Source organism: Diospyros lotus, chromosome 11, assembly GCF_014633365.1.
Source record: "Diospyros lotus cultivar Yz01 chromosome 11, ASM1463336v1, whole genome shotgun sequence".
NCBI lineage: Eukaryota > Viridiplantae > Streptophyta > Magnoliopsida > Ericales > Ebenaceae > Diospyros > Diospyros lotus.
Genome location: NC_068348.1, coordinates 3,698,398 through 3,714,612, shown reverse-complemented (window position 1 = coordinate 3,714,612; position 16,215 = coordinate 3,698,398). Strand labels below are relative to the sequence as shown.

Genomic DNA, 16,215 nt, shown 5'->3' with positions numbered 1-16,215 from the left:
TTGAAAAAAACTACAAGCACAAACAAAATATTACTATGATTGTTATATTGGTACTTAAAACTAACAAAATTTTATAAAGAAGTTTTAGTTTATAAATACTTAAAACTTCCTTTATTCATATAAATACTTAAAAACTCCTTTTGTTCATATATAATTTTCTCTTCCAGGAGTATTGAGTTCCTGTTTATAAAATTTATTAAACCAATATTAACATAAATATCAAACTCTAGTATTTAAATAATATTTTTTTAATATAATTAACTTTGCCATCTTTTTAGTATTTAAATAACATTTAAGTAATTTTTTCGGAGGTGTTAGTCTTCTCCTTGAATTGACATATTTTTCTGCTGCCACTTTCAGATTGTCTTTAATGAGAATCTTTTTCTCTCTTCTGCATGTTTTTCCACGCACTTCAAAACCATCATCTTTCAATCTACGTGTTTTTGGACGCCTTTCTACAGTGACTCATTTCTTCTTTGTTAGTCCAGCTATGTTATGGAAAAATGATATTCCGTACAAATAATTAGATTATCGAGAAAATGATTGAAAGTGTTAAATTATAAAAATGCCCACACCTAATTTACAGATTCACCATTTCTATCCTTGACTGCCTCCAACAAGCTTTGCCTAGTCTTGTCTCATCGTCGTCTCGTCGATCGCCGATATATCTTTTCGTCGCCCTACTGTAGTTCCTCGCACAATCGTCGTTGCATCTTGTCGTCGCCCTACTATAGTGCCTCACACGATCATCGCTACATCTTGTTATCGCCTGGTCGCAACACTTCACGCCAACCGCGCGCTGCACCATCTCGTTACCTCGCCGCTGTCGCCTCTAGATCAAGTCTTGAGTTTCATCCCGGATGAAGTCCAAGTTTCTCTTGTCTATGGTGGCTTGATGCTCGAACTTTATTAACGAATGAAATTTGATTCGATCATTGAGCCTGTTATTCCTTCAATACAAGTATCACGATCTTGCTACCAATGTCCGTGGCAATGAAGATGGCAGAAAACGCTAGCACCAACAACATGCACAACAAGTGGAAGCTTACAGCGTCTATCTTGGGAGCCTCGACGACAATCTGAGTCGCAGCCACCAAGCAGAACCAGACCATAAGCTTCGGCCAATCTAGCTAGCGATTGGTCTCCTCTTGCTGCAGCCGATCATCATCAACAATTTGTTTCTCTCGGCGGCAGAACTAAGAAAGAATTTTAGTTCTAGCCAAAGTATAATTTTAGCCCTGGCCAAATTATAAAAATTATAATTATTTATAATAATATATATAAAACATTAAAAAAATAAAAAAATTAGCTAGAGCCAAGACCCCACCTGGCCAAAACGTGGCTCTGCCACTGGTTTCCCTACTACTGACATAGTTGAAGAAGCACTTTCGTGAATCATAACCTTAAAAGGAAAAAATAAAAACAAATTAACATGATCGAATTAAATTCAAACTTGATTAGGAAAGGTTTTAATTAACTTCAAAATTTATATAATTCAAAACCTATAACATACAAAAAATATTAAAATTTATTAAACATATATCAACATAAATATCAAACTCTATTATTTAAATAGCATTTTTATTTTCATAAATAACTTTGCCTTTGATTTTTTGGGTCAGAACAAAAATGCTTAGGGAATAGGGATCCATTTATCTTGCCCTTGGGGAAGATCTGGTCCTAGTTTGAGCTCTTCCTTACCCTAATCAAGGTCAAATTTGGGGGTTTATGATTTGGTTTTAACGATATTAAAAAGGTTATTGAATGATAAGCCTATCAAATTTCAATTAAGACTAAGATCTCAAAAGAATGAATAAAAGTAGTTGTATGCAAATAGTTTAAATACAATAAAAACCATTTTATGATTTTTTTTTAAATCTTTTAAATGATCTCACTCAATATATACTATAATTAAATTAATACTTTATGGGAGTAGCACAAGTGTATACAAAATATAATTGAAAAACATTTTGTAGTTGTAACTTGATTTCACATCTTGAGTGTGACATTTGAAAGCAAACAGTGAGAAATCAAAGGAATTATTGCATGATATACCAAAGTGTTAGGCAGGTGAGCATACATCAAACATACTTCACTTTATATAATTTTGACATGTATTAAAGTCCTTGATATGATATTGGAGAAGTCTAAGTCCTTGCCATTTTTGAATGTGACCCCAAGACAGATTCTTTGCTTGCAAGATGTTGTGGATCATGTCTTTCCCTTGGATAGACATGATTTACCTTCTTCCAATAATAACCACTTTTTTAGATTGTCTTTGAATAATATTTTTTTTTCTTTCTTTTCAAAATTAAAATTATTATTTTTAAATTTATTTAGGTATTTGAGTTTTGCTCGACTAATCTTCAGGAACGGATGACCTTCCCCCTGATGCATTTCCAGATAAATTCGGATGCGAACACAGTTTATACACACTTAGAGATAAATATTCGGTGCAATGCATACATAACTTCTTTTGAGCGTTATTGCTTCTAGCTAAATGTCACCTTCCAACAATAAACCTACATTTCAAGTCATCGCACTAATTCAAACCCCGATACTCCACGTAAAACTTCAAGTGCTTTATTATTATACTATGTCCATGGAGGCAAAAATTAATATCTCTAGGACATTTTGGTACCCATTTCTTTTTGGATCATTGGGGGTTAGTATGATAATTATTAATCAGTTTATTACCTTTAAATGTTCACACCATTTTAGGTGTGCAATATTATTTTTTTTTTATAGTAACATTTCTTATAATAAGAATTATAACTTTGTGACTTTAAAAAATGTCTTTTCTGCTTGTATATAGGTTTTTTTTTTTTGGTTTCAAACCAGGGTTTTCATGTTAAATTTTTTTACAACACTCTGATTGAGTATCGGGGAACTCTTTTTATAAAAATGTTTTGTTGGAAGCTGCTAAAGATTCATTCTCATTTTTTAAAACTTTCCAACTCTTTTGTTAGTGAATATTGCACTTGATTTTGAAATTTTTTGTTTTCTTAGCATTCATTTCATTGAAAGCATTAAGCAATGTTTCATGTGAGTGTGCATCATGAATTTCCATAACAAAAGTAATTTTAATGTGGGCTATGGGTGAAATTATCAAAAGATTAGGAGCTTAGGTATAAATTCTTACAGTTATAAGTACCGAATCGACTGTAAGAATGTCCCGGAGTATAAAGGTCTAAAGAAAATGACATGGTCTCGATAAACGTTCCGATATAGGATTTATGGTATCAAAAGAAATCGAATTAGATATGATTTTCGGTACAGCTAAGTTATAGTCTAAAAGACTGAATAATGGTAAGGGCTTCTGGAAAATCCACGAAACCTTGAAGAGGCTCTAACACTACAAGAGTTTCAACTTTTTCTGACGGTGAAAAAACCGCCAGAAAAAGTTGAAAAATTGCCAAAAAAAATTCTTCCTTTGCTGACGGTTAAACCGCCGGCAAAGGAAGAATTTGTTAGAACTTATTTTCGTTTTATGCAATGCCTGCAGGATATGATTCAAAGTATTAGTAGTTGCCTGCAGAATTTGCCTGAAACATGACATTCCATACCCTACTTATACAGAATATGATATAGCTTTCCCTAGCTTGCTTGTGCTTTTCCAGACAAGGTTAGAGAGAAGAAGAAAATGGTTCAACAAAAATAGTATGAAGCCAAGAAGATGCTACTGATAATGAGTGCACCAATTTCTGATCATTAATCTGGGGCTTCTATCCATTGAATATGTAGCATCACAAATGTTAAAACATTGAAAGATGGAAATGGAAAACAGAAAATGAAAAAATTAAGACAGAAAATAAAGTTGCGAAATAAAATTATATACGTTGGGGCCACGTTCAAGCCATTCTTGAATAAGATATATATCGAGACTGATCAAGAAAAGGGTGCAATGAGAATGCATAGCGATAGATGCCACCAAGCAAATGCAACTGAAGCTATACCAGACAGAGCTTACATATATACAACCCTTGACTGCAGCATGACGGCAAAATGCCTGAGGCAGTTCCCCTTGGCCATAAATAGGGTAAAGCAATGCACCAGGTGCATTTGGAAACCTGAACGGTTGAGAAGAGCAATGAAGAAGATTATCAAAGACTAAAGAATATATCAAAGCATTTTGTGGGGTAAAAAGAGGACAAGAGTGGGAGAGCAAGCGAAAATGAGCAAAGATGGAGTCATTGATGAGGTATGCTCAATGTTAGAAAAGCACTTAAGTCCATTTGAAGAATTCATTGTCAAATGGACTTAAGTACATTCAATAATTAACATTTGAAGAATTTGAAGAATTCAAGAAAACGACAACATAGAGAGTAGAGTAGAGATGTTTGGCAGAGAAAAAGAAAAAGGGAAAAATTAAGGGAGAGAGAAATCAGTGGCCATTCTCCATTAATTTGCATTCAGTAATTAACATACCGGATTTGAATAATCCTTACTTGGGACATATTTATAGACTCACAAAATTCTACTAAACTACGAATCCTAAATTAAAGTTGAAAACAGATAAACCTAATCTGAATTAAACTTAGAGTTCAAATTAATGAAAAAAGAGAACTTAAAAATACATGCTTCTCTGAAGTTCGTGAAATAAATAAAATACCTACACAAATAGACTCACGAAACTTCTAAAATAATTATAACTATTGATCTCCCATCATCGCCAAAGCAGGTTAAGCAAACCTGTGTGTTGAATGGTTTATGCTTATGGAGCATTGCACAATCAACTTTAGAGAATAAATAAATAAATAGAACCTAATGAATACCTGGTTGTGGCCATTGCCACAGTTAATTATATGAAAATTAGGATTTGATAATCTGTGACAAGTATCATCACAGATTAACAGCATTGCAACAAAGTACCAGTGTGCTAATTACTGTACTTGTAATTTGTTTCTAATTTGTTGTTTCTCTCAATTCCTTTGTGTTAATATTATGATGCTACTATAGTTTTGTTATGATTCAACACCAGTGCCTTTGCTATGTTTGACACTGAATCCTTGTCATTCCACCACCTTCACCTGTTCTTTTTGTTTCACTCAAGCTGTTACTGTTCCTTCTACCCTGCCACCTCCACTGAGAAACTACTATCAGAAAGGCCCATCTTCCTGTTGTCACATCTATGGTTAGACCCTACTGCTTCCTTTTATGGGTGCATGCAAACTTTCAAAATTTACAACTTTCTCTGCATTCAGTCTATTTACCATTCATGAATCTAAATATATAATAAGACACAGCCTACTGAGAAATAATAACAATAATAATAATGATAAATACCCATTAGCCAAATGGTATGTTTTTTTCCCATGATTCCAACTCAACTGTTGGTCAAAACTATTAATATACGATCCTTTGACATCAACAAGACAAGTTTTGACATTGAGAATTTGAGAAAATTAACTCAATCAATACTATGGATATGCTCTAATATCAATTGAGAAATTGCCAGTTGTTTTTTGTTTAGTAATTACTTATTAGTGTAATCTTAACTACAATCACCACACTGTAAATGCAGAGAAAATAAAAAAATATGGTGATTTCTGTGAAAACCTGAGAATCAAGAGTAAAACCAAGGTGATACACAATTAGATTAAATAAGCTCTAATACAATTTGTAGACACATAAGTAAAATCTAGATGCTAGGATCCCCAACCTAAGATTGAAGTCTTCCATTTGCTAGAACCCATGATGAACTGCTACCCATAAACGTTGATCTCATGTTACTATTTGCTAGTATCCCTAGAACAGAAGCTGATAAAACCTTTATATCACTGCTAATGAGATAAAACCTCAATTCTTTTTGACCCTCAGCAATGATGTTTTCTTTTTCTAGTGGAATCCTTTTCACTCACAATGTGTAACCTCTGAATTTTGTCAACCTAGCTGCTATGATATAGTCTTTAGCATGAGTCTGAAACATACATGCAATTGGTAAGCATATATTTTCATGCAGAAAAAGACTCATTTCTTTCTGAATTTTGATCAATAGTTCAAATGAGGTGTGAGAGTGCTCCAACAACTTGTTATTAGCCAAAAAAATCAACTCTCAAAATCTTGATCGTGTTCAAATGACCTGTAATAGGGAATTTGAACTAAATTCATTCAAACTGTCTCCTAGTTTGTTTGACACATTTTCAAACCCCTTTGTGCTGACTTAACCTCACTGTAGTAGAATCAAAGTTGAACTTTTTATGTTCAAGCTGAAGTTATTCTTCACAAATCATGCATGCACAATTTTTATAAAACAATATATGGTACTACTAAAACAGAAGTGTTGTTCATAAATTTGCCAACACTACAAATTTATAATAATCTCTCTCTTTTGCAATTCCTAAAAGAACCATTACATTGAATTCCAACTCAACTACACAAGGTACAATCTAATGCATTTATTGAAGCTACACATAAGACATCTCACACCCGTATGAACAAATTACAAATACAATTAGTACTGATGATCAAGTGTCCCTATCATCCCAACTTTGGACCTTTGAAACTTGCGAACAATCAACATTTATGGCCAGCGTTCCTCGTTCAACTTATCTTGGTTGGATTTGTTTTTTAGTGTGTGTGTGTGTGGGTGTTCAAAATCAATGTTCACCTTATACCTTTAGAAAAGAAAAAAAAAGAATATAAAAATTAAAAATAAAAACTAAAATATACTCATAAAAGCAGGCAACAGAACCAAATGGGATTTGAATAACTCATAACAAATGTGCATCTATCTTGCTATGAATGAAATGACATGTACTTATCTAGCAAAAAAAAAAGTCATGTATTTTTACTAGAAGAAAGCACAAATTTTAAAAGAGAGCAGGACCAGTTTGGCCTTTAAACGACCAAAAAATTTAAAAATTGCGAATATTTTGGATGTGGTTACAATCAAAGATTCCGAAACATTGAAACTCATCCTCCTTTTCATTAACCAAACCATTTTATGAAGTTTACGTTTTAGCGAAGTAAACACCTAATTTCTGACCATTAGAAGTCTAGCGAGCTCCATTCTTAAGTATCACAACAAAAATAAAAAATAATTCAGCTCATAAACAGCCACCAATTCTGAAAAGTTCACAGTTTGTTTCGAATACCTGCTCTTATATCCATTGCAATCGTAATCAATTGAAACAATGATTGTCGAATAATAATGTAAAAGCAAAACTTGCAAGCAATTGTTCAAAATGAATTGATTTAAACTGATAAACAGAATACCACGGCATATCCAAAGAGCAGAATAGCCATTGAACAGAGAGAGAGAGAAAATGAGAGAGAGAAATCGCACCTTTCTGGAATCCGGATGGCCAGTTGGAGAATAAACCCCGGCTTTGTTTCGCAGGAACGATCTTATCGTTTCGCAGAATCTTCCGAAAATAGAAAAAGGTTCAGAGCGTGAACGATGGCGAGAGCGACTGAGAGTGCACGAGCGAGGCCAAGAGCGACTGAGAGTGAGCGATGGTGAGGAAGGCAGCGAATCAGCAGCGAGAGCGAGCGAGAGAGGGTTAGGGTTTGCAGGGGGAGATTTTGGAAGAGAAGGGGTTGAGGGGAAGATTAATTTGGGCGGGGGAGGAGGAGCACGGGGGTATATAAATCATATATTCTCGGAGGTTTTAAAATCATCGGGATATATAAATCATATATCCCCGGCGGTTTTAAAACCGCCGGGGATGGGCTAACATTACCGGTGATTTGTAATGGGTCAAAATTACCAACGATTTTTTAAAATCGCCGGTAATGTTTCAACATCACCGGCGATGTCTGAAAACCATCAGGGATGGTTAAACATCACCGGCCGGTTTCTAAACTGCCGGGGATTATGGTGTTTTCCCGACGGTTGTTCAAACCGCCAGGAAAAGTTCGCCGGCAATACCCATTTTTCTTGTAGTGTAATTTTGTGAATAAAAGAATCTTGAGATGGTTTCGGTATAAAACAAAGGTTCTGTGAGGGCGTTGGGATGAAATCGTCTTTGTCAAATAAGCTTGGAGTTATTAATTTTGCATTTTATGTATCGTAATGCAAATTAATTTGATGTTTGATGATATAATTACAATTAGAGAATTATCCAAGTGAAATAAAGATGGAATTAGATTTCATGTGGTAAAATATGAAAGCTTGAGGACTTGAAATATGGGCCAAAATGGCATTTGGAAGAAATTTGGGATATTAGCTTTGGATTTCAAAATTCATTCCATTCTAGTTTTGGATTTCAAGTAACATTCAATTATAGCTTTGAGTCTTTAGAGTCCAGAGGTTATCTTGAGACATGTGACATCATGTGATTAGTCTGAAAAATCTATAAATAAAAGTCATGGGTTGTTCTCAAATCATTCCAAGGGAGTTTGAGGATTGAGGCATTCTAAGGTGAGGAGCTTTCTCTTGAGAGAGGGGAGGAAATTCTGCAAAAAGAAGGGAAAAAATAGGAGGAGAAGCGGGGAAGAACGAGCCTCGTCAGAGTTTTGGGTCTTCGCCAAATATCGTCCCGAACAGTCAGAAAGATAGTGAGATAAGTCGTTTCTTTAAATAATCATGTAGAGGGAAAGAGAGGGTCTTGTAGGCTCAAACGAGGTTCGAATCGGAGTTAAAATGAGGGAGATATGATCGAAATACGAAAGTGATGCAGTGTTGTCACGGCTGCCCTTGAAGGCGCGTAGGCCACCTTCAAAGGAAGCGTGAGGGCGCGTGTGGGGCCCATTTTCATCAAAAAATTTCAGTTATGACCTATATTTAATTCATTTCAACCCTATGTAAAATTTTTGGAGGTTAAGTTTATTGAAACTCGTGTTTTCTATAGAAATCTAAACCGTTTGCTGTGAAACCATAACTTTCAAAGATAAATCTTCAAAGTGAGTAATATTTTCTAAAAAATTTCAAAAATTTAGGAATATTATTTTATGAATTTTTATAGTGAAATATTTGAGAAAATACTTGAAAAATATTTAGTTTGGATTTATTGAGGGAAAATAGAACGAAATAGAGAGAAAAATAAAGAAAATGTAAGAAATTATGAAAAAATAGATTTTAATACTTATTTAAATAAATATGATGATTAGGGTGCTTTGAAACTTAAGTTGAAGTGACTTGTGCGAATTTTGAGGTGGACACGCAAATCGAGATAGTGCACGTATTTCAAGGCAATGCACGAATATCGAGGTATCTCTGATAAGCTTGAGAAGGTAAGTGGTTCGACCCAGAAAACTTGATTTTAAGTAAATGATTATATCATGTTATTATGTCTTGATGTGAATATGTTTATGTAGATTGCATTTACATGTATTGATGATGAAATACGCATATATACACGATGATTTTGTTGATCATGTATTCGTATAAGGGTTTAAAGGTATGGGTTGAGACCGCTGCTCTTCTAAGGGTGCATCCATACACCTCGGCCTGGAAAGGAAACTGTAAAAATGGGGAGTAGTAATAAGGTACGATTGGCTCAAATCGAAATAAAATGAAAAATGACATTTTACATCTATGCACGAAATATGTTTTTGTTCCTTTACTTAGATGATTCATCATCTAACCTGGGCTTTGCCTCTGGAATATTCAAACGTTCCAAATGAAAATTGTAGCAGAAACGATGATGAATGAGACATGAAATGCTACTTAGCAAAGTGCATGATAAATTGAATGATGAGTTAAATGTATGTTATATAACCCATGTATTTAAGTTCTATTACTTTGAATTCTGAACGTTTTGAGGAATGATGATGTATAATCTCATTTATGATTCATGATGATGTATAATCTTATTTGTGATTAATGTTAAGATATTAGATTCGATTCTAGCTTCCGCATTGAATGTTTATGATGATTTTTTTTGAGATAAATGTATGAAAATTTTGGGATGGATATATATGATGAATGATATGATTTAGTATTAATTTGAAAGAATAAATTTTATTATCTCAAAATTATCTTAATTTATAACAAGCTCGAAAAAGTGGGAGTGTTACACTATCCTCACAATCACTATCAATATTAAGATCTAATGTAAAAGTAGACTTTACCTCATCTACGTCACCTTTCTTTAAGCACTTGTTTGATGCTATGCTTTCCAAAGAGCTGTATGTATGTTATTTACTCTGTTTGTTAATGATTTAAATTCAAGATTTTATCAATATTTTTAGGTAATGTATGGTACCAGAGAAGTTTAAATTTATGAGAATATTAGGTTGAGAATCTATATTCTCACGTTTGATATAAATTTTTTTAAAAAGAATCATAGAAAAATAGCATTTTCATAATTTATTCTTAATCAACTTTCTCATAAAAAAATTTTCATGGGAAGTTGAGAATTTTGGATTCCCATGGATTTAAAAAGATTTAAACAAATAAAAAGACTAAAACACCCTTACCCTCTTATAATCTCAAAGCCCTTCCATGATTATCTATACTATAACTTCCTTTTTACAAACATATATATACATAATATATTATACAAACATATAAAATGTGTATATATATATACACACACATATCTACATAATGTGTAAAAAATAATGACGTTTTTTTATTTTATAAAAGAGTGTGGATTCTAATATTTTAGGATTAAGCTACTTGTAGAGAAAGGTTTACCGAAAGTTTTATCGAAATTATTTATTTTATTTTTAATTTATTTTTTCAGAAGTCCGCCCATTTTCTCTCTCTCTCTCTCTCTTTTCCATTTTCGCTCTCTTTCTGTCTCACTCTCTCTCCCACTCTCCATCTCAAACCCACTGCTGCAAAGAGCACCGCCCCTCAGCCCCCCCGCGCTTGCCCCGCCACCGCCGCGAGCACCTTCCGCCGTCGCGCCCCCCACCGCCGCGAGCATCTTTCTCTGTCGCCCTTCCCTCCACCGTCGCCTCCCAGACGGTCGCCCCCACCCCCTGGCCCCCCGCTGTTCGCACTTCCTTCCTGTCACCCCCACCCGCTGGCCCCTCCGACCAACCGCCGCCGCCCGAAGATTGCCCCCCACCCGCTGCCGCTTGCACCACACATAATAGGGAGCTAGGGTTTGTAAAGACGGCCAAATCGTTTCTTTTGCTCGAGAGCTGTGAAAGTTCTGATTGTGATTGCAGTTCATTTATCGCGATTCCGTTTTCCAGGTGTCTTCTCTTTCTGTACCACGCATCTATTTGTGCAAATGTATGTGATTTATAGAAATTGCATTGGAGGAATATCATAACCTGAGATGTGATGCTCTATTTCTAGGGCATTGATTGCTGGTAAGATCTATATTTTTCAAAACGTGTAATTGTTTCTGTTCATATCAACTTATTGATTGTGTTGTTGAATAGATATAAATTTTAATATTGGGAAATCATTGTGTAGAGTATTGTTCGTGTAAATATTTCAAAGTTGAAATCAGATCTTCATATTCAGAAGAGTTAGTAGTGTTCTTTTTTGGATAGCAGTAACTTATCTTTGAGGAATGAGAGTTGTCTATTGATTATAATTTTTGGCAATGATTGTGAGTGATTATAATTTGCCTATGTCTTGATCCACATATACATCACATTGATTATGATTTTTGGCAATGATTGTGAGTGATTAGGAGTTTTGTATGCATGGATTCTCATTGATTGAATAGGAGAGTTTGAATTTTTCGTTGCATATCCTTGTTAAATTTTTGGGGTAAGCCAGCCAAACTTTTCATTGCATATTCAGTCCTCTAGGTGTTTGCTGAGTTGTCTCACTGAAAGCCAATATTATTATGACTTTTGAAGGGATTGGTAGAATGGGAGTACAAGAGCAAGAATGATGGTAAAATGCACGCTTGTGGCCATGATGCTCATGTAACAATGCTGCTTGGAGCAGTTAAATTACTTAACCAGAGAAGGGATCAGCTCAAAGTAAGTTTATTGTTATGCAATCTCCCAGAAACATGGAATCCAGAGATAAAAAATACTTCTTTTTATTTTTTTTGGCGTATTTTGATGTTCTCTGTTTCAACTAGTAACTAAATTGTTCAAAAAAGAAAATAAATTGTCATTCAAGGGCACTGTCACAGTCGTCTTCCAACCTGGAGAGGAGTCATATGCCGATGCTTACCATGTGCTTGAAGAAGGTATCCTTGACGGGGTTGAAGCCATCTTCGGATTACATGTGTTGCCAGATTTGCCCACTGGTGAAATTGGTTCAAGACCTGGTCCTATCCTCGCAGGTTCTGCCCGGTTTCTGGCAACAATGGAAGGGAAAGGCGGACATGCTGCTGCACCACATGAAAATAGGGATCCAGTTCTCGCAGCATCCTTTGCAATTCTTGCACTTCAACAGATTGTATCGCGGGAGACGGACCCTCTTGGGCCCAGAGTAATATCTCTTCCTCCAGAACAATTCTTGCACTCCAACAAACTCCTCTTTATAGTTTCAATCTCATGTAGGTTGTCACGTCAGTTTTGTGACGGGCGGTGAGGTAGACAATCTAACTCCAGAGACGGTGAAATTTGGGGGCACTTTTAGAGGCGTGACTCCAGAAGGTCAATCCTACACTCAACAGAGAATCAAAGAGGTATATATTTCTTCACGAAAAAGCAATGGCTGCAATTGATCTATGTTGGTAGTTCTTGTAAATTGAACCGAGAATCAAATTGTTTTCAAAATCAAATCATAAATTGAACAAAACTTTTAAAGCCTTGTTATTTTCAAATCTTTTATGGCCAGTTACAATCTTTCAAAAATCAGTCTCACATGTGCTCTAATGTGGCCTTATTTTGCACAGCCGGCACAATGAGTACTAGACGTCTTAGACAAGATTTTCGTACCTTTGGTCATTTTTTTTTTGGGCTAAACAGGAAAACTTCATCTTCGTTCAATTACTTCTCATATTTCTATCCTATTTTCTAATAGTTATACTCAGCAACTGCACCATTTTTACAGTATTGAAATGGATATCAGGACAGATGCATATCAGTAACTGGTTTTCTGTGGCTTCTTTTCCCGCAATTTTCTTTTTGCACATTGTCATAATCGTTGGGGAAATTGCTTTCTGAGCAATGGAAGAAATTAAGAATAATCCGTGTTGCTCGCAGATAATTGAATTCCAGGCAAAGCTGCACAGGTGCACTGCTACGGTGGATTTCATGGAGGATAAAATGAGGCCTTATCCGACAATCGTTAATGATGAAGCGATGTACGGACATGCCAAGAGGGTTGGCAAAGCTCTGCTCGGGGAATAGAATGTGCTCGTTCTTCCTCAGTTTATGTTAGCCGAGGATTTCAGCTTTTACTCGCAGAAGATGGCGGCTGCATTCTTCATGGTCGGAATCAAGAATGAAACTCTAAAATCAGATGCGCCACTGCACAGGGGAAACTTCTTTCTGGATGAGGAGGTTCTTCCCATAGGAGCAGCTTTCCATGCTGCTGTTGCCATTTCCCACTTGGATGGCAGTCATGTTGCCACACAACTAGCAACGTAGGGGAATTGGAGATTGTTAAAAATCCCAAAGGCAAATGGGAAATAAATGTTTTGCCTAAACGTAGAAGAAGAAATAAAAAACGATTATCATTTGCTCAAGAGACATTTGCTCCATTCTCTGTTCAATTCAATGTCTTGTAAGTCTCCCCTCAACGCCTGTTTTTGACATTTGCTACCAGTAGAGCAACCATCATATAGAAAAGATAGAAATTTACAATGGGAATAAACAAAGGCCTCGGACAATTTAAATGATGGGCATTAATATCTATATACAATGTACTGATATCATTCTTATTCTCTATGAAACATTTCAATCTGAAATTGTAATTCTTTTTCTACCACTCAGCCACATAAAAATGAAATGATGGCCACGGAATTAAGGCATTAAGGTGACTGCCACTATTATGGTCAATAGATGTCAATAGATAAGTCGCCTTTAATAAGGCAAAGCCAATGCCAATACGAGTGTAACAGAAGCACTTGACTGCCTTTCTTCCTCAACAAAAAGCAAGGGGAGATCACACTTGTAATGCTGAGTTCATGACTTCCATGCAAATCCCAACAATAACATAAAAAACAAAACCCAAAAAAAAGAACCTTGAACTTCTGAGACTCGTAATGCTCCACAACCACTACCACTTTGTTGGCTTAAATGCTCCAACCATCATTTGCATGAATAAAGGTTTTACAAAAGTTAAATATTGTTAAAATAAATTTGAATCAATTTGCAAAAGTCTAATAAATATGTTTTAATTTTCATTAAATTCTTAATGAAAATTAGTTTGATTACTGAGTACATAACTTCAAAAATCAAAAGTACAATAATGAAATCTCCAAGGTGACTAAAATGTTAGATCTTTCACTTCACACTTGGTTTAACGATGAGATTTATAAAACTCATGCTCTTGACTATCCTTGCAAATATTTGATTAATATGTTGTACTGCATTACCTGCATACAGGAAAAAAAATTAATGGACAACTCCCTGTAATATTGAAACAACATATTTCTACAATTAGTATTGGAATACCTGAAGCATCAAATACAATATTAGAAAATACAGTAGGCCTTAGGGGTGATAGTGATAGTTGTTGAACATATTGTACATGTTGATGCATGTAAGGTGCTCCAGATGGTTGGAAACTATATACCCTTGACTTTGTACCTGCAACTGAAAAAAAAAAAATCATCTTTAGAAACATTTCATTGCACACATCATGATTTTCTGTGCCTAGCAATTCATCACGGACTTCGAAACATTCATCTTTAGAATTATGAACTACGTTTCCTGAATAAAACAATTCTGCGACTTGTTAAACAAAGTAGAATAAATCAAATTTCTGTTAATCACACAAAACTGCTAAATATTGCAAATCCAATAGCTTTATCCAAGTTGAATTTTTAATTTTCATCCATCTATTCTTGTTAATGTATCTTAAACCTTTGTTTATGTTCTTATTCTTATCTAGTGCATTTACGTGTTAATCTAATAAATCTTTTGCTAAAATTAATTTGCCATGAAAAGAGAAACCAAATCTCCCCAAAAACACCAAAATCGCAACTTAATGTATTCTGAAAGTAGTCAAAATGATTTGCAAATGAAATTACCAATATTTATGGTGGCCTGACGAGAAATAACTTCAGGTGAAAGTGGATGCAATTTTGTCACATCCAGCTTGCTCAAATCCTGCTCCATCAACCCTTTTTGAGACATCTTTGACAATTCACACAGGATTACTTGCTCCAATGCAAGGAAATGCTGATCCAAAAAGCTCAGTTGTGAATTCAAAAAAATTTACAACCTGTAAACATGTCCAATACATCAGTTGGCACCAAAGGTTCCTTGTTAACAGCAACACATATCAATACAACAACAAAATCATTTGCAGAGAGTACAATTAAAAAAAAAAATGATCACGGGTACAGATACAGAGAGGGAAGAAGATCAAATACAACAATAACATCCAATGAACGAGTACATATCAAAATATATACACATACATTTGCACAAATAGATGCGTGGCACAGAAAGAGAAGACACCTGAAAACGGAATCGCGATAAATGAATTGCAATCACAATCAGAACTTTCACAGCTCTCAAGCAAAAGAAACGATTTGGCCGTCTTTACAAACCCTAGCTCCCTATTATGTGTGGTGCAAGCGGTAGTGGGTGGGGACAAACGGCAGTGAGGGGGCAATCTTCGGGTGGCGACGGTTGGTCGGAGGGGCCAGCGGGTAAGGTTGACGGAAGGAAGTGCAAATAGCGGGGGGTTAGGGGGTGGGGGCGACCGTCTAGGAGGCGACGGTGGAGGGAGGGGCGATAGAGAAAGATGCTCGCGGTGGTGGGGGGTGCAACGGCGGAAGGTGCTCGCGGCGGTGGCTAGGCAAGCGGGGGGGGCAACGGGAGGTGCTCTTTGCAGCAGTGGGTTTGAGATGGAGAGTGGGAGAGACTGTGAAACAGTGAGTGAGAGAGGGAGCGAAAATGGAAGAGAGAGAGAAAATAGGCGGGCTTCTGAAAAGATAAAAATTGAAAAAATAAATTAAAAATTAAATAAATATTTCGATAAAATTGTCGGTAAACGTTTCTCTAGTAGTAGCTTAATCCAATATTTTATATATTAGAAGGAATTTATCATTTTAAAATAAAAAATAAAATAAATATAATTTTAAAAAAAATAACATAGATTCTCAATAATGTTACGTTTAAACCAAATATAAGAATGTATATTAGAAATCATGAATTTCATAAATCTAAAAGTTTCTCTTATACCAAATGCTACGTTACAGAAATTATTAGAGAGGTATATTA

At 35.3% G+C, this 16,215-nt stretch overlaps 1 protein-coding gene and 1 pseudogene across 1 annotated transcript; one reads left to right on the top strand and one right to left on the bottom strand.

Moving 5' to 3' along the window:
• Window positions 1-4,174: 4,174 nt before the first annotated feature.
• On the top strand, window positions 4,175-13,505 carry LOC127813462 (IAA-amino acid hydrolase ILR1-like 8; annotated as a pseudogene).
• A 423-nt stretch (window positions 13,506-13,928) lies between these two features.
• On the bottom strand, window positions 13,929-15,884 carry LOC127813545 (uncharacterized). Its single transcript, XM_052354564.1, has 3 exons — window positions 15,015-15,884; window positions 14,437-14,577; window positions 13,929-14,357 (listed from the first exon to the last, which is right to left on the bottom strand). The coding sequence occupies exons 1-3, from the start codon at window positions 15,118-15,120 to the stop codon at window positions 14,266-14,268; spliced, it is 339 nt and encodes a 112-aa protein (XP_052210524.1). The 5' UTR covers window positions 15,121-15,884; the 3' UTR covers window positions 13,929-14,265.
• Window positions 15,885-16,215: the final 331 nt, after the last annotated feature.

Coding starts and splice junctions, on each gene's coding strand:
- LOC127813545 (XM_052354564.1), bottom strand. CDS start 15,120: ATGTCTCAAAAAGGGTTGATGGAGCAGGATTTGAGCAAGCTGGATGTG. Junction 14,578..15,014: donor TCAGGCCACCATAAATATTG/GTAATTTCATTT, acceptor TTTTTTTTTCAG/TTGCAGGTACAAAGTCAAGG. Junction 14,358..14,436: donor TATTGTATTTGATGCTTCAG/GTATTCCAATAC, acceptor TCCTGTATGCAG/GTAATGCAGTACAACATATT.